This window comes from Xenopus laevis, chromosome 3S (genome assembly GCF_017654675.1).
Source record: "Xenopus laevis strain J_2021 chromosome 3S, Xenopus_laevis_v10.1, whole genome shotgun sequence".
NCBI lineage: Eukaryota > Metazoa > Chordata > Amphibia > Anura > Pipidae > Xenopus > Xenopus laevis.
The window spans coordinates 10,994,518-11,020,168 of NC_054376.1; the positions used below are offsets into that span (position 1 = coordinate 10,994,518).

Consider the following 25,651-nt stretch of genomic DNA (forward strand, 5'->3'; position numbering starts at 1 on the left):
AGGTCAAAACTTTCTGCCCGGTTTTCCAAATAAGGAAAACCGGGCAGGATTCCCCATGATTGACACGGCGATAGGCCAATCGCCGATCACCTGCTTCACAGACCCACCCCTCGATATCACAGACCCACCCCTCTACGTCGTGACACAGCCTACCAGGTAGGTAACCCTAGCTGGTGGGCCCCAGGCCTCCCAGTCTGACCCTGACCCAATGTCACCTTCCCCTCCTCCCAATGTCACCGGCCCGCCCCCAATGCCACTGGCCAGCCCCCAACGCCACTGGCCCGCCCCACTACATCACTGGCCCTCCCCCTGTCCGTTTTCTCCACAAAAAAAAATCTTTTGCAAGTAGGCAGGCCAAACATAATTGCAGATGCAAGAACATGCACCAATAATATTATTATTATTATAATAATATTGCCGCACAACTCTGGTTTGCTGACTTTACCCTGACAATGAATCCCATAGGTAACATTTCTAAATTGAAAAAGATGACAGTGATTTTGCAGACTTTCTTTTTATTGGTGACTGAAAATACCAAGAAATAGACAAAATGCTAAAATTAAATATTATTGCATAAATACTTTACTGTAAATGTCATTAAATATTCCACTGAGCCACACTTAGCAACCAATGCATGATATAGCAGGCTTTTGCACAGCAACAACGGACTCATTAAAAACCTACCGTTCTCTATTATCCATGACACATAAAAAAGGCAGATCAAGCTCAGGCTCGTTTTATAATAAATATCTGTTTTGCAAAGTTTTCTAAAATATATATATTTTTTTCTGTAACAGTATTTGTTTCATTCAGCCTCCTCTGATCTCCCTTCAGCTACCAAAAACCTGCTCAGCTGTCCCTTTAAAGGGGAAAGCAATGCATATTTAATTGGGGGTGCAAAAGTTAGGAACCCCCAAGAGCGCCTATCTTCCAGTGAGCACCACAGAGCGATCGGCATCCTTCTTCTTCTTTCCTGGGGCAGATGCATTCGCAGTAGAACGAAATAGCCGACTTCTTCGGTAAAGTTTGACTTTTTGCGCTACTGCACAGAAAGAAGAAGCCATGAGCCGATCGTTCTGTGGTGCTCGCTAGAAGAACCCCAGGACATTGCAGTTATATATAGATATATATATCTATATATATATCTATCTATCTATCTATCTATCTCTCTATCTATATATATATATATATATATATATATATATATATATATATATATATATATATATATATATATAAAATCACTTGGGGTGCCTAACTTTTGGCAACCTAAAGTAAAGAGTGCCTTTCCTTCTCCTTTAATATGCAAATAAGGGCTTCCAAACTGTATCCAAGTGAGCACAGAGGAGAAAGCTATGAATATCTTGTAAATTATATCCTTATAAATGCTGACTAGTGATGTCATCAGTTATAAACGGTGAGTAGTGATGTCATTTTTGCCACATGACTCACTGAAACTTGTGTATTATAATAAATAAAGTACCCCTTGTTGGAAAATATGAGGATATTAGAAGTAATATAGGGGCGTATTTATCAAGGGTCGAATTTAGAATTCATGGCAGTTTATACAAACTCCCTTAAATTGTAAAATTAAAAAAAAAAAAACCAACCAAAAATTCAAATTTTTAAAATTCGGGCGAATTGAATAGGATCGACCTGCTTTCGAATTCGATCGAGTTTTTTCACCAAAAAAAAAAAAAAAGACTCCAAATTGATTGTAGGAGGTCCCCCATAGACTAAAACACCAATTTGTCAGGTTTTAGATGGCCAATAGTCTAATTCGAATTCTTAAAGGCACAGTACATTTTTTTTAAACTCAAATTGAATATGGACTATGGAATTACACTAAAATAGACTCGATATTCGAATTTACAAATTTGAATTTTCAATTCGACCCTTGATAAATCTGCCCCTTATTGTTATTGCTACTTTTCATTATTCATCTCTCTCTCAATTCATATTCCAGTCTATTCAAATTCAGAATAGTTGATGGGGTAAATTGGAACCTCTCAATCAGATGGCTGAAATTGCAAACTGAAGCACTGCTAAGTAAAAAGCTAAATAAGTAAAAAATAACACAGAATATAACTCATTACACCATACTAAAAGTTCATTTAAAGGTGAACAACCCCTTTAAGATTGGCCAACCAGAAGACCTTGAACTGCTGTGTGAATTCCCAAGCATCTCCTGGAAGCTATTTCCTTGTAACAAGCTGGGTATGTCTATGAGGTATAGGAGTGTATATAAATACATAATCACTGGATATGAAAGTTAAATAACATAGAGAGAACAAAAGACAGGGCATATAAAGCTTTGCATGAAAATAAAAAGGCATCTTTCTTCCAGAGGATAGGATTTCTGATGGGCATAGGCTGGGTTACGTGTAATCTGAAAAGAGTTGGACCTCACCGGTGGGCAGGCTTTTTCTTCTTTTTTGGTTTATTTGCTTGTTTTTTTCTGGGCTTACTGTGCCTTTAATGAGATAAGAGAGAGCAGGAAATGAATGGAGAATATATAGAGAAGTGGGTATAAACAGGCTACCGTACTACTTAGCAGGGCACCTAATTATTAGCCTACTGGTTACCTTGGCCCACTGGGTGGTGGGTTCTGCCAAGTAAAATGGGGTCCTTCCAAAAAGGCCCCTCACATGCACATCCACATCCCTGATCTACCATGGTCCTTCCCTAATAATGCCAAATTCCACCATAATGTCAATGTCAAAGCCCCACCTGTTGACTGCAAGCATCACCCCTTTCACAGCCCATTGCCTGTGATATGAGGCTACACTACACAGCACCCCTGTACCCCCATGATGACAGCCCTGGTGATGGGGCTCCGGGTGCGCTAGTTACATTACTGAGATTCCAACCTATAGTCTCTCTACAACTACTGCTCGTTGGGCCCTACTACTGTACGTCCTCATTCTGTTTGGATCCACTTTAGGTTGAATCCCCAGGTTCTGATAACACAGTGCAGCCACCATTATAACAATACACACATACACAGCAGCCATATTTCTTATTGGCTTACCTACACGTTACCTACTTGGAACAAGACCAGTCACTCCAGGCTGAGTTGTGGAACATATCTCTGGCTTGGACACAAAAGATGAATTTCCCCTTGAAAGGCAGAGGCGGTTTCAGATTCTTTTCTGTGATATCAATATCTGTATAGTGCTGGAAATACAAGAAATAGAAAATCCCTCTTATGGTGATGACTGATATTACCAGAAAAGGCAGAGAATTACAAGGGGTCACAAGCAGGGAGGAATTTTGTTAGTGCCAATGCTTGATTCTGCCTTCTCTCTGTACAGACTATGAGCAAACTTAGGAGGCTCTTCTTGCTGAATTGTGCTTAGTACAGGGGAATACCTATGCTGCCATAGTTTTATGGGATCTCTCTGTACAGACTATGAGAAAACTTATGGGCTGTTCCTGCTGAATTGTGCTTAGTACAGGGAATACCTATGCTGCCATAGTTTTATGTTATTTCTCTGTACAGACTATGAGCAAACTTAGGGACTGTTCCTGCTGAATTGTGCTTAGTACAGGGGAATACCTATGCTGCCATAGTTTTATTTTATCTCTCTGTACAGACTATGAGCAAACTTAGGTACTGTTCCTGCTAAATTGTGCTTAGTACAGGGAATACCTATGCTGCCATAGTTTTATGGGATCTCTCTGTACAGACTATGAGCAAACTTAGGGGCTGTTCCTGCTAAATTGTGCTTAGTACGGGGAATACCTATGCTGCCATAGTTTTATGGGATCTCTCTGTACAGACTATGAGCAAACTTAGGGGCTGTTCCTGCTGAATTGTGCTTAGTACAGGGGAATACCTATGCTGCCATAGTTTTCTGGTATCTCTCTGTACAGACTATGAGCAAACTTAGGGGTCTGTTCCAGCTGAATTGTGCTTAGTACAGGGGAATACCTATGCTGCTATAATTTTATGGGATCTCTATGTACAGACTATGAGCAAACTTAGGGGGCTGTTCCTGCTGAATTGTGTTTAGTACAGGGGAATACCTATGCTGCCATAGTTTTATGGGATCTCTCTGTACAGGCTGTGAGCAAACATCATTCTTCTTGTAACACTAGGCACAAAAAAGCACCTACAATTTCGAGGGATTTTTCTCAATACTACTATTTGATCGCCACCTGCTGGGGGACAGTTAACACTTGTGCTTTTCCTGGTCATACAGGTATGGGACCTGTTATCCAGAATGCTCGGGATCTAGGTTTTTCCGGATAATGGATCATTCCATAATTTGGATCTTTATACCTTAAATCTACTAGAAAATCATGTAAACATTAAATTAACCCAATAGTCTGGTTTTGCTTCCAATAAGGATTAATTATATCTTAGTTCGGATCAAGTACAAGCTACTGTTTTATTATTACAGAGAAAAAGGAAATCATTTTTTAAAATTTGGATTATTTGACTATAATGGAGTCTATGGGATACAGCCATTCCGTAATTCAGAGCTTTCTGGATAACAGGTTTTCAGATAATGGATCCCATACCTGTATAATTATTACATGACACTTTGTAAGTAAACAGGGGGGTTTTTACACTGTACATTGCCTTAATAATTAAATTGTGCCAAGAGAGGAACTAACAGAAGAGTAAAGAGTCGCACAATCCACGTAGGTCACGGGAGTCGATTATCTGCGGTAAAAGCAAGGTCGTTATATACTGTATGTAGAAGTGAGAGGGAAATGTTGAATACGTTTTTTTTAAGTGAAAAGCTATTATTGTGACCATAAACATAAAACACTCATTATGGCAATACCATGTGACTTATTGTTTGTCTCTTTAAAGCATGCTTCTGGAAATGTTTGATAAGTAATGAGGCTATACCTCTATTTGGTCACTGGAGGACTCCAGCATGCTAGTAATTATTTACTTGTGTCTATTTCCAAGCAAGTTGATATAGACATTTCCTAATAAAACAGACCCAAGTGTGTTTGAATGTGATAGGGGCCTTAGATTGTAAGTAGTGATGGGCGAATTTGGAGAGTTTCAATTCGCCGAAAAATTTGTGAAATTCGGGAAACATTAGCAAAACGGCGCCGGCATCTTGTTTTTGACGGCAGCCGAATTTTCGCTGCGGTTTCGTGAATTTATTCGCTGGCGGTGAATTTATTCGCTGGCGGCGAATTGCGGGAATTCGCCGCAAATTCGCGCCTGACGAATAAATTCGCCCATCACTAAGGGGCCGATTCACTAAATTCGAGTGAAGGATTCGAAGTAAAAAAACTTCGAATTTCGAAGTATTTTTTGGGCTACTTCGACCATCGAATGGGCTACTTCGACCTTCGACTACGACTTCGAATCGAAAGATTTGAAGTAAAAATCGTTTGACTATTCGACCATTCGATGGTCGAAGTACTGTCTCTTTAAAAAAAAATTCGACCCCCTAGTTCGGCAGCTAAAAGCTACCGAAGTCAATGTTAGCCTATGGGGAAGGTCCCCATAGGCTTTCCTAAGTTTTTTTGATCGAAGGATATTCCTTTCGATCGTAGGATTTAAATCCATCGAATCGTTTGATTCGAAGGATTTAATCGTTCGATCGAAGGAATAATCCTTCGATCGTTCGATCGTACTATCTGCGCTAAATCCTTCGACTTCGATATTTGAAGTCGAAGGATTTCAATTCCCAGTCGAATATCGAGGGTTAATTAACCCTCGATATTCGACCCTTAGTGAATCAGCCCCTAATTGTAAGCTCCGCTGGGGGAGCAAATGATGTACAATCTCTGTAAAGCACTGTATAAATAAAGGATAATAATAATCTTTTGCTTTATTATAATGAGACACGTCCACTCAGAGCTGGATTTCCGGCACACTGTAAACACCAACATTCCTATCTATTGCCCTGCTGTTATGTCATTAAGCAGTGAAATATTTTTTATATCAATGCTAACTTGAAAATCTTGTTGCTGCACATTCCAAAGATCTGTAATTGCCGGCAGCTCGTCAGGCTCTTAGTAATTTATACATAGGCATTCTGTGTATTGAATCCCTGTCTGTATAATGGGGTTCTGGGGAGATTCCTGGGGCCCCTGATCTTTCTAGGATCCCACAGAGTAATAACATTAGATAATACATTAGAAAGGCAAAATGCCCTTTATTTCAAGGATTGGTCCATTTGGGGGTGGAAATAGAGCTGTTTTATAATTCTAATAGCCATATCTAGTCGCACTGCCATTATTTACCCAGGTATAGTGATGGGCGAATTCGGCGTCAAAATGGGCGCCCGCGTCAAAGCCGTTGCCGGCGCCGAAAAAACTTTGACGCTGGAGCCAGAACTGGAATTTTCGCCACCGAATTTTTGCAGCAAATTCGCGATTTATTCGCCAGTGACGAAACAGGCAAATTCACCGCGCCACTACCCAGACAAATTCGCCCATCACTACCCAGGTATACATCTCTGATATAGGTTTCCTGCTGCTCTTCCTTTTGGTCATTTATGGGTCAGGGTCTGGCTCATCAGGTATTCCATTATCATTATCTCTATGGGCTGGGATGGTAGGAAGTAGCATAAGGCAACTTGGCAAAGCAAACATTTTTCCTCTAAAAGCTAAAACGTTTTCACTGTCCATCACTGGCTTCTCAGTCAGGTCTAGTGATGGGAGTATTTTTTCGCCTTGTTTCGCCGCGAAAATGACGCCCATAGACTTGTATGGCGTTGTGCTTAAAAAAAAAAGACGTGGGTCTAAAAAAATTTCGGCGCGCAACAACATTTTTTTGACGCCCATAGACTTTAATGGGCATAGGCGACATTTCGCCAAAGGCAAATTATGCCGAAATGAAACGGGTCAAATTCTCCCATCCCTAGTCAGGTCCAGTCTCCACCAACTGACTGAATGTGGGAAAGAGAGCAGCCTTGGAAGAAATAGAGCTCTCATAATGGTTAAACTGATACTGGGAATTTTTTTTTTAAAACGCATTCATTGCTAATGTGGTGCCTCTATTCAAAAAAGGATCCCGTTCTCAGCCTCAAAACTATAGGCCAGTTAGTCTGACGTCAGTATTAGGAAAGCTTTTCGAAGGGTTAATAAAGGATAAGATACTGGACTTCATAGCAAATCATAATACTATGAGTTTGTGCCAGCATGGTTTTATGCGTAATAGATCTTGCCAGACTAACTTAATTTCTTTTTACGAGAATGTAAGTAGAGACCTCGATTCTGGGATGGCAGTGGATGTGATTTACTTAGACTTTGCTAAAGCATTTGATACAGTGCCACACAAAAGGTTACTGGTTAAATTAAGGAATGTTGGCCTGGAACATAGTATTTGTACCTGGATAGAGAACTGGCTAAAAGATAGACTACAAAGAGTGGTGGTAAATGGAACATTTTCTAATTGGACCAGTGTTGTTAGTGGAGTACCGCAGGGCTCTGTACTAGGTCCCTTGCTTTTCAACTTGTTTATTAATGACCTGGAGGTGGCCATTGAAAGTACTGTTTCTATTTTTGCAGATGATCCTAAATTGTGCAGAACTATAGGTTCCATGCAGGATGCTGCCACTTTGCACAGTGATTTGTCTAAACTGGGAAACTGGGCAGCAAACTGGAAAATGAGGTTCAATGTTGATAAATGCAGGTTATACACTTTGGCAAAAATAATATAAATGCAAGTTATACACTAAATGGCAGTGTGTTGGGAGTTTCCTTAAATGAGAAGGATCTAGGGGTCTTTATAGATAACACGTTGTCTAATTCTGGGCAGTGTCATTCTGTGGCTACTAAAGCAAATAAAGTTCTGTCTTGCATAAAAAAGGGCATTAACTCAAGGGATGAAAACATAATTATGCCTCTTTATAGGTCCCTGGTAAGGCCTCATCTGGAGTATGCAGTGCAGTTTTGGACTCCAGTCCTTAAGAGGGATATAAATGAGCTGGAGAGACTGCAGAGACTAAGTGCAACTAAATTGGTTAGAGGGAGGGAAGACTTAAATTATGAGGGTAGACTGTCAAGGTTGGGGTTGTTTTCTCTGGAAAAAAGGCGCTTGCGAGGGGACATGATTAGACTTTACAAGTACATTAGAGGACATTATAGACAAATAGCAGGGGACCTTTTTACCCATAAAGTGGATCACCGTACCAGAGGCCTCCCCTTTAGACTAGAAGAAAAGAACTTTCATTTGAAGCAACGTAGGGGGTTCATCACAGTCAGGACAGTGAGGTTGGGGAATGCACTGCCGGGTGATGTTGTGATGCTGATTCAGTTAATGACTATAAGAGGGACTTGGATGATTTTTTGGACAGACATAATATCAAAGGCTATTGTGATACTAAACTCTATAGTTAGTATAGGTATGGGTATATAGAATTTTAATTAAAAGTAGGGAGGGGTGTGTGTATGGATGCTGGGTTTTCATTTGGAGGGGTTGAACTTGATGGACTTTGTCTTTTTTCAACCCAATTTAACTATGTAACTATGTAACTATGTGACTCTGATAAACTTCAGTCACTCTTTACTGCTGTTCTTCAAGTTGGAGTGATATCACCCCCCTCCCTTTCCCCCCCAGCAGCCTAACAACAGAACAATGGGAAGGTAACCAGATAGCAGCTCCCTAACACAAGATAACAGCTGCCTGGTAGATCTAAAAACAACACTCAATAGTAAAATCCAAGTCCCACTGAGACACATTCAGTTACATTGAGTAGGAGAAACAACAGCCTGCCAGAAAGCAGTTCCATCCTAAAGTGCTGGCTCTTTCTGAAAGCACATGACCAGGCAAAATAACCTGAGATGCACCTACACACCAATATTACAACTAAATACACTTGCTGGTTCAGGAATGAAATTTTATATTGTAGACAAGCAAAGTCTTCTCTATCCCTGCTGGATTTCTGAAAAGTTATCTCTTGTTAATGTTACTATGTAATATACTTGTGCATGTGTGGCCCCCTTCTCAGTTGCATTTACGGGTATGGGGCCCATTATCCAGAATGCTCGGGACCTGGGGTTTTCCGGATAATGGATAGTTTTTGTAATTTGGATCTTCATACCTTAATCTATTAGAAAATCATGTAAACATTAAAAAACCCAATAGGCTGGTTTTGCTTCCAATAAGGATTAATTATATCTTAGTTGGGATAAAGTACAAGTGAGCGTTTTATTATTACAGAGAGAAAGGAACTCATTTTTAAAAATTTGGAGTATTTGGATAAAATGAAGTCTATGGGAGACTGCCTTTCCATAATGCCGAGCTTTCTGGATAATGGGTTTCCAGATAACGTATCCAGTGGCGGAATTACTGGGGGAGCAGGGGGTGAGAGCGGACCAGGGCCCGCACCCCCTCAGGGCCCCCCGGCAGCCCGCTCACCAGTGAAAGCCGTCGTGTATGGAGGGGGGCGGGGCCCGGCTGCGCGTCACGCACTAGGGCCCCCCTCTAGTTACGGCACTGAACGTATCCCATACCTGAATAGAATTATCAGGGATTATCTATCTGAGGATTCTGGGAAATTGCTATAGTGAAAAACAGCTGCAGTGCAGATGCTGACATCCCTGCACTGTGGAATTCCCTCTTAATTATGAATGAATTCAGTAGAGGAATGCAGTAGGGAGGCTGTTTGACCACATTGCAACACACCAAGTTGTCTTTTTGTTATTTCTCCTATATGTTGCAAGCTGGTACTTTCTTAACGAGGAAGAGGAATGTAACAATAAATGTAACTTCATGCTGAACACACTTGTATATATTGAATAATGTACCCCCTATTATAAATGATAAGGATATTAGAAGTCACTGAGGGGTTCTGTGACCATATAAAGGCACAAGGCTGCAGGCTGAGTTATACAGGGAACTCTGAGTATCACTCATGTATTATAAGGGATAATGTACCCCCTACTGTAAATGATAAGGATATTAGAAGTCACTGAGGGGTTGTACTGTGACCATATAAAGGCACAAGGCTGCAGGCTGAGTTATACAGGGAACTCTGAGTATCACTCATGTATTATAAGGGATACTGTACCCCCTACTGTAAATTATATATTGAATAAAGTACCCCCTATTGTAAAATATATATAAATCACGAGGAGTTCCATATAAAAGCACGAATGCCTGAAGGCCAAGTGCTTTTATACAGGTAATGAAACTCCTACATTACTTTATCCTCATATTTTCCAACAAGGGGTACATTATTTATTATAATACACTAGTTTTGGTGAGCCATTTGACAAAAATGACATCACTACTCACTGTTTATAACTGATGAAGTTACTAGTCACCCTTTATAAGGATATCATTTACAGGACATCCGTGGCTTTTGTGTATTATAAGGATATTAAAGGGATTGTGTGTCCGTATAAAGGCACAAGGCTGCAGGTTGAGTTATACAGGTTAGAAGTTATCTTTTGCATCAGAAAACGGAGGCTTTCTTGACCAGTGTTATTACAATGCAGACAGGAGACTATTCTGCTGCTGTGACCTCCCCTAAATAGGGGTCAGTCCATCTTTCAGCTTCCCAAAGTGGCTGATGTATTGCTAGTTACCCCCTGCCTTATTGTTTATGTTCAAGCGAAGGATACAATGAAAGAAGACAGTGTTTCAGGAAGAACTTAACCAGGTAACACAATGAATTGTTCAGAATTTAGTAAGTGATGTTTTTGTGAGTGAGAATTATTAATATGCTTTATTTGAATGTCAGCATTCTCTCATTTTTTTATTTTTACTTACCCGAGGACTTTCGTTTTGCTTTGTTATGTTGAGATTAAATATTAGAGGGAAAAACGAGTGCTCGCTACACCATGTCTTTGGGTACTTCCACTTCAGAGAATCACCAGATTTGCTGAGCTCGGCTGGTGGGTCAGGCTTGGCTACAGATGGAAATGAAAAGGTAGGCATCAATGGACAGCTATAAAAAACGGCGCATGTCTCTTTTATTTAAAGTGGACCTGTCACCCAGACACAAAAAGCTGTATAATGAAAGTCCTTTTCAAATTAAACATGAAATCCAATTTCTATTTTTTATTAAAGCATTCATAGCTGTTGTAAGCTCATTTAAACATCTCGGCTGTCAATCAAATATTGTCTGCCCCTCCTCTATGCCATGGGCATAGAGGCGGGGCAGGCAATTACTTTCACTTTCCATTCAGCACTTCCTAGAAATCGCTGCTCTCCCACATTCCCCCGTTCTCTTCGCCATCTAATTGTGTAGCCAGGACATGGGGATGGACATCAGGTCCCCCATTCTGGTGCACAAACAAGATTCTGAGATGATACAAGGCTTGTCTTAATAACAGTGTCCACAAAATGGCTCCTGCCTGAAGGAAACAAGATTCAAATAATTTATATAGTAATATATAGTAATATATAGTAATTAAAGTTAATTTTGCTTGACTGATGTGATAAAATAGGGTTATGAATCATTTTTTTGGGTGACGGGTCCCTTTTAAGGGACACTTTAAATTTGCGTTGCTACTGCAGAAAAAAAATATATTTTTGACCCAAACAGTTTGCAATTTAGCTTTACCACAAAGGTCTTTTAAGCAATCAGGTCCGGATTTACAAACTGGAACCCCGTAGGTTCCATCCCCCTCTGTTGTCCCCTCCCCTTCAGGTTTGTTCCCCTCCGCTGTCCCCTCCTGTTCCAGGCACTGTCCCGTCCCATTCCCCCTGCCAGGCGCCGTTCCGTCCCCTCATCTTCCCAATGATGCCATTTGCATCATTGTAATCATGGCCCAAGTGCAAAGTGCCATTTTCCTTTCCCTCCCCAGAGACACTATCAGCCGGTGGATATGTAACCCAAGCTCAGAAATACCCCCAGCTCTGTGCCTAAGGATATCTGTGTGCGCATCGGCAAAGAGGTTGTTTTTAGGGAGGAAGGTCCCTCTCTGAGGGAAGCGCGTGCTAATTTCCTGCATTTCCTGCATTCTCTATCCCAAAACAGGAACAATTCAAGATTAAAACCGCTGATCTCCATGCAAATTTGCCTGACAGCGCGGCAAGATCTGGGAGTAGATGGCGCCCCGAGAAAGGAGCTCGGCTTATGGTGATTAACCTCAAGCAAAGTAAATGCTGACAGTGCCGGATTTACGGCCCCACAGGCGCACAAAAGCGCCATACATTGCCCATAGAGCGGCTGGGCAGCATGCCCCCCAAATAATCTGCCTGACCACAAATCCAGGCTTGTAAGCAATTGAAATTTATATTTTGGCAAAACGAGCAGATCTCTCCCCGATGTGCCCACATTGAGGTGGGCGATATTGGGCTGATCTGATTGTGGGTCCTAGGGCCCAACGATCGGATCAGAACGGAGGCCATACGGCGTCTGATTACAGGAACGTATAAACAAACAGACGGGATTTTTTACCCTGCCTGATCAGCATCTGCGCAACTTTCGGACAGATATGGATCAGGGACGCCTGTCGGATGGCCCCACACACGGGCCAATAAGCTGCCGACTCTGTCTGTCAGAAACTTTAATCGGCCCGTGTGTGGGGGCCTTTAGTCATTCTGACCTTTAAAGGAATTGTTCAATATAAGAATAAAAAATAGGTAAAGAGATAGGCTGTGCAAAATAAAAAAATGCTTCTATAAAACATATTTTATTTTTACACTGAACTGCTCCTTTAGGACCTCTACAACCGTCACTATAAAGACAAGTACAGTAAGTGGGTATCTGACATTTTACATTAAATGTGTGCATTCTAATTAGGGATGCACCGAATCCTGAATTTGGTTCGGGATTCGGCCAGGATTCTGCCTTTTTCAGCAAGATTCCGAATCCTTGTGCCTGGCCGAACCGAATCCTAATTTGCATATGTAAATTTAGGGTTGGGTAGATCAATCATGTGACTTTTTGTCACAAAGGAAGATTTTTTTTCCTACTTTTTCCTTTCCTGATCCTAATTTGCATATGCAAATTAGGATTCAGATTCATTTGGTATTCTGCCGAATCTTTCACCAAGGATTCGGGGATTCGGCCGAATCCCAAATAGTGGATTCGATGCATCTCTAATTCTAATTGGTGCAGCAAAAGACCATGTCACTGCAGTGGCCCGTGGGATGCACTTACTGATGTATCGCAGCATAAAGGACAGGCTGTGATTCTCGTATTGTTTCCCAACAAATACGTGCAGGTGAATGGTGATATTGTCATTCTCTTCCCCATATTGGCAGAATTCATTGTCATGGCAGTTCACCTCATATTTGCTGTTATTCTTGATTGGCTTCTCGCAAGAGATGATGTGATTGCTGGAGGCAGAAGGATATGACTTTGATAGGATGCGGGTTAAACAGTATTTATGATATATATATATATATATATATATATATATATATATATATATATATATATATACATACACATTTCCCAGCATGTTTTCCCCATAAAGGAAAAGGAAAGTTAAACTAAAGAAGTAGCTAGAAATGTTGTACATTATGTTTTGGGCTTCTGTACCAGCCCAAGGCAACCACAGCCCTTTAGCAGTAAAGATCTGTGTCTCCAAAGATGCCCCAGTAGCTCCCCATCTTCTTTTCTGCTGATTCACTGCACATGCTCTGTGCTGCTGTTACTTACTGAGCTTAGGGACCCACTCACAATATACAGTATACATAGAATAGAAATGTCACATTATAAATAGTAATGGGCGAATTTGTTCCTGTTTCGCTTCGCCTTGAAATTCTCAAATTTCCTGCAGGTGCAAAAATTTGCGAAATGTTGACGCCAGCGACATTGGACGTACATTAAAGTGAATGTGTGTCCATTTACGTGTCCCCGGCGTCGGAATTGTCACCGTCGTAAAAAACTTTGACGCTGGTGAATTTTTGCAATTTATTCGCCACCCACGAAACAAGGAAGTTCACCGCGAATCCGCTTCTAACAAATAAATTCGACCATCACTAAATATAAGGCTGATTAGTAATTAATACAGATAATTACTACATGGCAGCACAGAAACCAGTGCAATTAGCATCAGAATTTAATAATCAGCAAACCTGTTGCATCAGCTTATATTACAGGGGAAGCTCATTTTCTGCTGGATAATTAGTGACGAGCCCTAAGCTTAGCTTCTCAACAGCCAATCAGAGCCCACTGAGCATGTGAGTGTCACAGACACTTTCCAAGATGGTGACCCCCTGTGACAAGTTTGAAGTCCTGGATCATTGCTGCTATTGACAAGCTCAAACTTTAGGCCGGTGCAATAAGTTCACTATATAAAATATGCCATTTTTAGCCATATTCATTTTTAGGGTTTCGTTTTCCTTTAAGAATATATTATAGGAGTATAATCAGAGTTGTTGTCCTTATGACTGAACAACACTACATTGAAGATGTAAGTAAAACACAATAGGCTGGGGTCATAAAACACACCTGGCCCTTGGAACCCCCATAATAACCATGTAGTGAGCTTTTGGCAGAAACAAAGGATTTACATTTTACTTTGTGTTTCAGACTTACCCTCGATGGGCTTCAAAAATATATTGTGCTTCATCCCTTTCCCTGCTCCAAAAGCATTTAAAGTGGCCGCTGTAGTTCTTTGCCTCACAGTAAATCGGCTGCTCCTCTGTAAGAAATTGCAATTTTTTGGGGTTATCTTTCAATTATTTAGCTGTATGCTATGTGGTTGCTAGGGTCCAGTTTACCCTAGCAATGGTTTACATGTGTGACTGAAAGATGACACCCATTTGGAAGCCGGAAATGGGCATAAGACACATAATTCAAAAACTATAACTCACAGGTAAGTGTATGTATGAAGCATGGAAAGGGCCCAGACGTTACCTGGCAGGTGTTTCCGGTTCCAATGTTTCAGCAGCACTGTTTTATAATCAACCAGCTCCCCATTTAGATGATGGCATGTGAAATTCCCAGCGTCTTCGTTCTCCATCACGTGGGTTTTCAAGATTCTGCCAGGTCGTTTGTAACCTTTTAGTAACCAATAGACTTTGGTCTTTTCTGCCACAGGGCATTCAAATGAAACAACCTCCCCTTCTGCTTTCTCTGTGATGTCAACTATATAGGCTGGGAGTAGGGATATGATAGTCGTTATGGGGCAGAAATAGTGCATCGCATTGTGTAAGAGCACAATAATAAATCGAAAATTGAAAAATTCGAAATTCAAAGTAATTTTTTTGGATACTTCGACCATCGAATAGGATACCACGACTTTGAATATTCGACCAGTTGATAATCGAAGTACTGTCTCTTTAAAAAACTTTGACTTCAATACTTCGCCAAATTAAACCTGCCGAAGTGCTATGTTAGCCTATGGGGACCTTCTAGAGCATTTTTCTAAGAATCGTTCGATTCAAAGGATTTCATCATTCGATTGAACAAATTTACTTAGACCGCAAATGGCCAAATTCGATGTAAAAAAACATTGACTTCGATATTCGAAGTCGAAGTATTCCAATTCGATGGTCGAATTTCGAAGCTTTTTCTACTTCGAAATTCGACCCTTGATAAATCTGCCCCTATAAGTTACCGAGGAGTTTCATGACCATATATATATATGTATATATTTTTATACAGGTCATGGAACTCCAAGGTGACTTCTAATATCCTCATATTTTGCAACTGGTGGTACTTTATTTATTATAATACACAAGTTTCAGTGAGTCATGTGAACTCACCGTTTACAACTGATGACATCAGAACTCACCATTTTACACAAACGCTATGCATATCTTGTAAATGATATCCTTATAAACGGTGAGTTCTGATGTCATCAGTTATAAACGGTGAGTTCTGATGTCATTTCTGTCACATGACTCACTGAAACTTGTGTATTATAATAAATAAAGTACCTCCAGTTGCAAAATATGAGAAAGGCCCTAACGGTGGACAAAATTATGGCTATGAATTAAATAAAGCATAGCTGACAATGGGGTGCGGGCCCTTCTATAATGTATGAAAGTAATTTTGACCCTTGCACCAAGTATTACCTATAATCCGGTAAGAGTGCATACACTGGACACTGAGTATATATATATATATATATATATATATATATATATATATAGTAGGTCTTTTGTGTTTTAACCTGTTATACATTTCAGAATGGGTAAATGAATTGATACAGTATATTACATCATTTGTTAATCCAATGAGGCACTTACTGTTTTTCAAGATGCTCAGGTCCCAGAACCCCTGTATTGTATTGACACACAACATCAAGAGAAGGACAGCAGGTTTCAGGTATGCCATCTGTCAGCAAGATATTGAAACACAATGTGTGATAAATACACTGTAAATGCAAAGATCTAGAAGTAGGGGGCCGTTATCACATTTTAGCAAGGGGAACTATTGCGAAAATTCAAATTTAAAGCTTTATCATACTGAAATAAGAAACTTCCTAACTACAGTCAATTAAAAATTCTGTACTGTTTCTGAAATAATCAAGTTCGTCTTCACTATCCCTCTCTCAGCATCTGTTTTTCTTTATTCTGTCTTCATGCAGGAGTTGGGTGTCAGATAATAATTGACAGTTAGATCCAATATATCTTATAGGGGGGCTCCTTTTGCCTAGAAGATGTATTAGAGCTCACTCTATTAAACTCACCAGACATCATGTCTCTCAACATGCAGAATTTATGCAAAAGACAGTTATTTTGTTAGATTTTGTTTGTACTGGAATCAGTTATTTGAGAGAGCTCTAATACATCTGCTAGGAAAAGAAGCCCTCCTATAAGATATATTGGATCATTCATCTGACACCCAACTGCTGCATGAAGACAGAATGAAGAGAAACAGATGCTGAGAGAGGAATAGTGAACATAAACTTGATTATTTCAGAAACAATGCAGAATATTTAATTGGTTGTATTTAGGAAGTTTCTTATTTCAGTATGATGAAGCTTATATAAAATTTTAATTTTCGCAATAGTTCCCCTTTAAGGATCCTCTTGGGGGATTGGTCTTGCCTAGCCTGTAAATACATTGGCGAGGTCTCTCTTACCTGCTTTCTCTTGTCATAGACTCCCGCAAGTCAAATTCTGACCTTAAGAAGCCTATAAAGTGTCTGCTCTTATTATTAGTACTTATTGTATTTATGTACGGAGGAGTAAAGCTGGCCACACTCGTACAATTAATATACAAACCGATACTATTACATCCAGTATATTGTGGCCCGCTGATCCCTATGTATTATGAATATTGGTTGGTTAAGGAATGGGGCAAACTGTCATCAGCTTATGTTGGCCAATGCTTGGTACATTAGCATATGAGGAAGTGAAGAGAAGCCCCGGCACTTGGGGTCTATAAAAATTCTGTGGCTGCGTGGCAGCAGGGCCGGATTTACATAGCGGGCGCCCCTAGGCCTGCTGCAGTTCGTCACCCCTTTCTCCTCCCCTTCATTTGTGCACAAGTTGAGCCATTCCTAGAGCTTCTCCAGCCATCCTTGTATCTCCACAAGCCCTACCCACTGAACATCAAGTCCCATTCTGCAACTTGCTGACCAGTTTGTGTCAACAGATTTAGTGAAGGTAACAAATATGCAGGATGGTGTTGGGTATGATTTCACTCACTTGGTGCCATGCCATCGTGCACCCCAAAATTCCTCTGTTTCCATTAGTGTCGGAGTGGGCCTCCCCCAATAGAGAGTCTGACATCTAGGACCCAATTTCACAATAATTAGACGGAGCCAGTGCCAAATTGTATAGTGAATAAATAAGCTTATGGTGGAAATAAGGATAAGGTAAGGGCTGATGGGAATTATCCCAAACTGGGCCTAGTAGGGCCTGAGCCCACCAGAAATCCTCTGCACAAGCACAAATTTTCTTCATCAGGTCGGGAGCACTGGGAATTGGCACGTGGAAAATTTAAAAAACGATTGTATCTCATGATCAGTCCCAGAGCTTCTGAACAAATGCGGGTGTGGTTGAACTTCATACTTCCCCCTTAAAATCATGCCGCCCTGGTTGGTGGCCTTTTCAAAAATCCGGGGCCTGCCTGTGACCTTGCTGTGAGAGCTGGTCTCATAGAAGGCACTAATTCTCAGTAAGGACAGCTATAGATGAGATTAGGCTCAAACATACATGCATTGGGGTAACTAGAGTGTCTGAAGAAAGAAGGGGACCCAGTCCTTCCACATCCAACTATGAGCCATTGTTCCCACCCATATTTACATTCACAAGGGATTGTAATGGAGAATGGATGTGGGTGGAAGGGTCCACACCTCTCTATAGTTTCCCCCTGAGCACTCTTGCTGTATAAAAACACACACAAGTACATTGCCTTGCCGTTATAGTCCAAAAAATATCTGAGTGAGCCACTGCTGAGCAACAGCGTTACAAAAGGTTTTAGTCCTCTTAGGTGGCAGGTGAGTAGGAAAATTCCCCCGGTGGTTATAGAGGTAAATAACCAGTAATGAAGTTAAAGAATGTAAAATTTACATGGGGAAAACCAATGGCCATTCCCAAGAACAAATGTAATGACTTCAAAGGGACAAAGACATGGGAGGGACTCAAATTTATAATAAATGTTCAGTTTTGTTGGCTAGCAGAGGGTTGCAGTTGGATACCTCTAGCCTCTAACTGATATCAGGAAGTGAGTGGGGAGTAGTGATGGGCAAATAAATTCGCCAGGCGCAAATTCGCCTGGTGAATTTCCGTGTTTCGCCGCCAGATAATAAATTTGCGAAGCTCAGCTTTCAAAAAATTTTGCACATGCATCAGAAAAGATGCTCATGTGAAAACTGTCACATGTCAACACTATTTGGACGCCGTCAAAATTGACATGGGCGTCAATTTTCAAGGTTGAAAATGTTTCGCCATTTTGCAAATCTTGCAGAAAATTTGCAAATTTTTCGGCAAAGCGAAACGGGAGAAATTCCCCCATCACTGACCCTACAACCGGTATTACTAGTAGTTCCAGTATAGACTCAATGGGACACTGTTGTTATTGTGACACAAGGTGAGCCATCAAACTTAATTGGCATAATTGTAATAAATTCCGGGAAGTCCTTACAGTAAATGTGATTCAGGATGGCATAAGTTGCCAGGAAAAAATGGCATAGCTGCCCAGCGACATTTTGAGCCATTCCTAGAGCTTCTCCAGCCATCCTTGTGTCTCTACAAGCCCTACCCACTGAACATCAAGTCCCATTGTGCAACTTACTGACCAGTTTGTGCCAACAGATTTAGGAAAGGTAGCAAATATGCAGGACGGTGTTGGGTATGATTTCAATCACTTGGTGCCATGCCATCATGCACCCCAAAATTCTTCTGTATTTAATGTCAGACTGGGCCTCCCCCACCAGAGAGCCTGACATCTAGGACCCAATTTCACAATAATTAGACGGAGCCAGTGCCAAATTGTACAGTGAATAAATAAGCTTATGGTGGAAATAAGGATAAGGTAAGGGCTGATGGGAATTGTCCCAAACTGGGCCCAGTAGGGCCTGAGCCCACCCCGAAATCCTCTGTACTCTATTAGGACTAAACACTACAAGCACTTTTGCCAGATGGTTTGGATCGGCAAAACCATCCGACAAGTCGGATTTAGTTGCACGGGTCAAAATATAATGGGACTAACATAGGGTTGCCCCTTTTCAACCGGTGGAGACCAGGCAGGGGGCGGCGCAGTGACATAGAGCGGGCGGTGCTGTGACATCAGAGGGCAGGGCTATGACGTTGCAATTGCCAATTGGCTGATCTGCGTGTCAATCATGGAGAATCCTGCCCGATTTTCCTTATTTGGAAAACCGGGCAAGAAGCTTTGACCTGGGCAATCCTTCAAAATACCGGGCTGTCCGGATCAAAACCGGACAGGTGGTAACCCTAGACTAACAGAAAAACCTGATGCGTACTTTACATGTAAAATTTTCCATTATACCTAGGGGGATCAGATTTTGAAGCATCCTAGAAAATCTTGTGCTGTTGCGTGGTGCTGTATATTGGATCCGATATAATCGGACCCACATCTGATTAAAAGTGCTCATGGGGTTTTACCCTTTGGCATTCAGCCCTGGTTCCCATCACTTCTGGATGTTCATGTGACTACAAATACCACTAAATCCACTGCCCATCCATGACATACAAGTGTTGATCTGCTATTGGTTATCTTGCAGCCATTTCTGTAGGGAAATGAGAATAGAGCAGGCAGTTACCCCTCCAACACTTCCCCATGTCTCTGATCCATATATATTATAATATTAGGCACCTATCAGCAATCCCTATTTCTTTAGGGAAATGTGAGCAGGCAGTAACCCTTCCAACATTTTCCCCTTGCCTCTGTTCCCTATGTATTAGGCACCTTTCTAGTGCTACTAATCCCCATATTTGTAGGGAATATGAAATCAGAGCAAGTAGTAACTATAACAACACCTTCCCCTTGTCTCTGCCACTCTATATGAGGCGCCAATTATTTTGAAGGGGAAATCAAAGCAGAGAAGGAATGAACCCGTCCCTTTAAAATCCGCACTCACTTGGTCCCTGTACTCTAATTATGTAAACTATTCTGACCAAGTCATCTTCCTCAAGTCCTTATGGTGTAGAAAAGCAAACACTGTAGTACAGGTATGGGATCCATTTTCCGGAAACCCGTTATCCTGAAAGCTCCGAATTACAGATGGCTGGCTCCCATAAACTCCATTTTATCATTATAATCCAAATTTTTAAACAGTATTTCCTTTTTCTCTGTAATAATAAAACAGTAACTTGTACTTGATTCCAACTAAGATATAATGAATCCTTATTGGAAGCAAAACCAGCCTATTGGGTTAAATTAATGTCTAAATTATTTTCAAGTAGACTTTTCAGGGAACCAGAACAAAATGGTATAAAATCCAGGAAAATGTAAAATGAGGGAAATGTATTATGCATAATATATAGGTGGGACTACAAAAAAAAAAAAACCAATGTAATTTAATTTTAATCAATGTAGCTGTATACTGTATGTGTATGTATTGTAGTTGTATACTGTATATGTTCAGTAGTAATTTTTATGCATAGGTCTGTATTATATAGTAGCTCTGTGTATTTATAGTAGGATTATGTATGTGTAATATAAAATAACCATGGAACTGAAGACAATATAGTAAAATACTAGTAAAATACGCAATATTACAAGAAATATTTTTTAAATAATCTGCTGGCTTGGGGCACTCCCAGTGTACATCTGTAGAACAGCTGCAGGGCTAACACTCCCTTAGTTCTCAAACTCAAATGACTGACTCCCTTACCTGCTCTCTTCACATTAGTGTTTCTCCTCTGTGATCAGTCTGTGTGTCTGTGCGGCAGTTCAATCCCCACGGGGAGCAGTTGACTCAGGAAGTAACAGGATTGTGAAGCGGAATTTTTTTTTTTGTAACCTGCATATTGTGGTTATGGGAAGTGCAAGCTGATAATAATACCTGCGGCTGCACAACTTCTTATTAACCCAAATGCTTCTGCTTTGTCATGGCACAAGCTGCTTTAGCTTTGCTTTTATGGGGAATTATGGACATTTCTGCTAAAGAGCATTTGAAACAAAGTTCTATAATCCACCTGTAAAGCTACTGAACTACAGTTTAACTCTTTAAGATTTTTTTTTTTTTTAACTGCTTTAATCAGTTTTTTGGAGAATGCTGGGAGTTGTAGTCCAGTCCAACACCTCTTTCTAGCTGTTACCGGTTGCGTTGGGTTGTGCTTGAGTTGTGTCATAGTGATATGAATTGGATGTGGTTTGTAGTTCCCCGAATAAAAACATACCCCAGCCCCACATTTGTCTGATTGGTTGCTATGGGTTACTAAGGGGGTTATTAATCAAAGTCCGAATTTATTTCTGAAAAAAACTCCAACCAAATTGGCACGGTTTTTTTCAGCTTATTTATTAATACAATTTCCTGAAAATTTTCTTTGCTGTAAAAAATCCTAAAAAATCTGATTTTCACGTTTTTTTTTCAGTTTTTCAGGGTTTTTTCGTTTTTTTTCGGGTATTGCACAAAACCCAAATCATTAGGACTTCTCCCATTAATTTATAAACAACTTCGACAAGTCTGAGATGCCGGATTTTCTGACTTTTCCATCTTTAATAAGTTCCGAAAAATTTGTGATTTTTTAAAGTCAGATTTTATATTAAAAAAATCAATTTTTTTTTGTGATTTTTGCATATTTTGGGTTGGCAGGTGTAGTTACACCAATGAAAATGAGGGAGGCTCTTTATTGCCATACATTCATGGAAATAGACAGTAGGGATCATTTACTATGACACAAGTACAAGCAATATGCATACCTCCAAAAATGTTTTAAGAGACAATTAGAAGATAAAGATTTGCCACGTGTAGCATGGCAAATTTTGACCACACCCCCTAATTATGTCCATTTGACAAAATTTGGCAGTTTATGAAAGTTTGAACATATTTCTGTGGTTTTTATGTGTTATAACAGTTTTGCTGCAAGTCACAGTTTCCCCAAGAGACCTGCTTATCTTAAATTGTTACAATAACTTATTGGCTTATCTTAAATTGTTATAAAAGTATCCAAGTGCACCTGGTGGCTGTTCTGGGCTCTCTGCCAAAAGCCAATTAAGTTAGAAACAATGTATCTTTTTCTGGCTGTTCAGTGCAGGAGATCAAAGAGAAAGTTGGGGCATTTCAGTAACAAGCCGGGACTGCAGGTCGAGCTGTCAAAATCGGGACTGTCCTGTGCAAAATGGGACAGTTGGAAGGTATGTAATTTGGGGTGCCCCTAGTGGTCATTTTAAAAGCACTCCAGCGTCAGCCCCCTGCACCTAGTGCCGAAAGAAATGTAGAAAGCAGAATGCCTTCACACAGTGCCAGCCTTGTGCCATGTAAAGTGCAAATACTGTAGCAGGACTACACCCACAATGTTCACTACTGCATTTATACATCCCTGGGCATAATCGTTGGAACCCCTATCACAGCTTCTGTGTGATTCTTCCTGCACCACACCCTTCTGTGTTATTCTTGCAACCACATCCAAATCATGTCACTATGACACAACTCAAGCACAACGCAACACAAAAATTGCTCCCGGTATGAAGATCCCTGCCTACCCTCCCTACCCACACGGTGCCACAGAAACTCCCTGTTACATCCTGCCATTCTCTTATTCTTTCCTATTCCTCTTGCATCACTGTTCTAATTGGTAACACACAGCATCACCAGCTCCACCCTGTAATATTCACAACCATTGGCTAATAATCAGAGATCCCCAAATCTCAGGAAAGTTCTGTACTGCACATTTTCTACCCAAGCCTGAAAAGGTGATGCTTATACTGTAGCAGTGTGTAGCACCTGACATTATAGCAGGGTGACTATTACCCCAATGTTTCTATATATCTGTAACCTTGTTATAAGCTAAGGGGGCCCAGTCTGAAGGCCAGTTAGGGGGAGATTTGGGGTGAGTGATTATTTGTGCCCTGGGTACCCCTGGAACTATAGCAGGGTGACTGTTACTCCAATGTTTCTATATATCTGTAACCTTGTTATGAGCTAAGGGGGCCCAGTCTGAAGGCCAGTTAGGGGGAGATTTGGGGTGAGTGATTATTTGTGCCCTGGGTACCCCTGGAACTATAGCAGGGTGACTGTTACCCCAATGTTTCTATATATCTGTAACCTTGTTATGAGCTAAGGGGGCCCAGTCTGAAGGCCAGTTAGGGGGAGATTTGGGGTGAGTGTTTATTTGTACCCTGGGTACCACTGGAACTATAGCAGGGTGACTGTTACCCCAATGTTTCTATATATCTGTAACCTTGTTATGAGCTAAGGGGGCCCAGCCTGATGGTCAGTTAGGGGGAGATTTGGTGTTGAGTGCTTATTTGTGCCCTGGGTACCCCTGGAACTATAGCAGGGTGACACCCCAATGTTTCTATAAATCTGTAACCTTGTTATGAGCTAAGGGGGCCCAGTCTGAAGGTCAGTTATGGGAGATTTGGGGTGAGTGTTTATTTGTGCCCTGGGTACCCCTGGAACTATGGCAGGTTGATTGTTACACCCACTTTTTATAAAGTATTATTAAAGTATTATTTGGAGTAGGGACATAGGCAAAAAGCTATTTCTGGGACCAATTAAAGACCATTAACTTTCCAGCAGCCAGTTGCACAGAAAATCTCATTCATTAAGGTTCTTGCATCAGAATGAGCTCTTTTCACTTCCGTATAGTTCAATAGTCTTTAGTGCCACTGCCTGTCTTCTGTTTCGAATTGAGAGCTTTGGTGTCTACTGATACAGGCAGCTGTCGGAATACTGAGGGCACCGTGACAACTGCATTTGGAAGTGCACTTTGCACACTGTGTCTGTGGTAATATATATATTCTAGAGCACCTTGCAAGATAAATGTAGCACCAGATCCATGTAAGAAATGCAAAACAAGGTAAATACAGTGTCAGATTCAATTTATAATACCCTCATATGTTAGTTAGGAAATGTGCCAACTGGAAAATACATCACAGAACACATTGCTGGATAATTTTACTGGCAGTTTCATATATAATACCCCTAGAACAGACAATATAAATACAGTACTGATTGTGTGAAAAAAACCCAGTACACACAACAGGATAAATACAGTGCCCATGCCATGTAAATAAAATAAACACATGGCAGGATGAATACTACCGTGTCAATCCCATGTATAATACTCCAAAATATATGGCACTATACAGTACCAGTTCCATGTATGTAAAAAAACACACAACACACAACAGGATAAATACAGTGCCAATGCCATGTAAATTACCCAGAACACATGGCAGGATAAATACAGTGTCAATTCCATTTATAAAACACCCAGAACACTCGGCAGGACGAATACAGTTCCATGTATAAAACCCCCAGAACACATGGCAAGATAAATACAGTGCCAATTCCATGTATAATACCCCCAGAACACTTGGCTGGATAAATACAGTGCCAATTCCATGTATAATACCCCCAGAACACATGGCAGGATAAATACAGTGCCAATTCCATGTATAATACCCCCAGAACACATGGCTGGATAAATACAGTGCCAATTCCATGTATAATACCCCAGAACACATGGCAGGATAAATACAGTGCCAATTCCATGTATAATACCCCCAGAACACATTACTGGGTAAATATAGTGCCAGTTCCATGTGTAATGGCAGGACACATGACATAATATAAATAGTGCCAACCTTATATATACAGTAATACCTCTATCCTATTTGTTGTAGGAAAGTTTACAGATGTTGGTAGAGGGAGGTTTAGTCTCTGCAAGTCATTAAAATCCACCCATGAGTAGGTATCAAAAGATATTAAAATGTTTCCCCTTAAAGTAGAATTTAATGGAATTAGTGTGCGGTGTGTGTAATAATCAAGCCTTACCTCCTGCGAGGTCAGTAAGCAGATGTCGATATTCCCAAGTGTGTGACTGTCGGACAGAACTGGTTTAGAATGTGCAGAGCAGGGCTGAGGGTTCATGGTTATATAGTGCTAGGGGGGTTAGTGACATCATAGTGGTATTTTGCTTTTTCATTCGATCACAGGACAAATAAGGGAAGTTTTCTGTACATATCAGTGAGCTCAATCAATGAGGAAGCTGTTGCGTTTCAATTCAAGTTTTGTTGTTTTGCCCTGAAAGTTGCATTGCTTTTTCTAATTCCTTTTTCTTTGCTTGTGTGTGCATGATGCTACCAATTATAATTTCCCCCTCTGTAACACGTGTAGGTGTTCAGGCCTAGATGATACAGAGCCAGCTGGCCCATCTCCAAAACAAG

General features: G+C 40.7%; 1 protein-coding gene across 2 annotated transcripts; it reads right to left on the bottom strand.

The window, feature by feature from the left end:
- Window positions 1-1,897: 1,897 nt before the first annotated feature.
- Window positions 1,898-25,319, bottom strand: il12b.S (interleukin 12B S homeolog). 2 transcript variants are annotated; one of them, XM_041587990.1, is made up of 8 exons: window positions 25,260-25,319; window positions 16,085-16,172; window positions 14,748-14,987; window positions 14,427-14,532; window positions 13,041-13,219; window positions 10,700-10,839; window positions 3,047-3,177; window positions 1,898-2,473 (listed from the first exon to the last, which is right to left on the bottom strand). In XM_041587990.1, exons 2-8 carry the CDS (start codon window positions 16,170-16,172, stop codon window positions 2,407-2,409), a joined length of 951 nt encoding a protein of 316 aa, XP_041443924.1. In that variant the 5' UTR covers window positions 25,260-25,319; the 3' UTR covers window positions 1,898-2,406. The 2 variants fall into 2 exon arrangements, with proteins under 2 accessions (XP_041443924.1, XP_018110002.2); XM_018254513.2 differs by having other exon boundaries at window positions 3,032-3,177.
- Window positions 25,320-25,651: the final 332 nt, after the last annotated feature.

What these genes read in the sequence shown, in the direction of transcription:
- il12b.S (XM_041587990.1), bottom strand. Translation starts at nt 16,172, where the DNA reads ATGGCATACCTGAAACCTGCTGTCCTTCTCTTGATGTTGTGTGTCAAT. An exon ending in GAACCGGAAACACCTGCCAG is followed by an intron (nt 14,533 to 14,747) that starts GTAACGTCTGGG and finishes AATTTCTTACAG; the next exon opens with AGGAGCAGCCGATTTACTGT. An exon ending in ATTTTTGAAGCCCATCGAGG is followed by an intron (nt 13,220 to 14,426) that starts GTAAGTCTGAAA and finishes TTCTGCCTCCAG; the next exon opens with CAATCACATCATCTCTTGCG.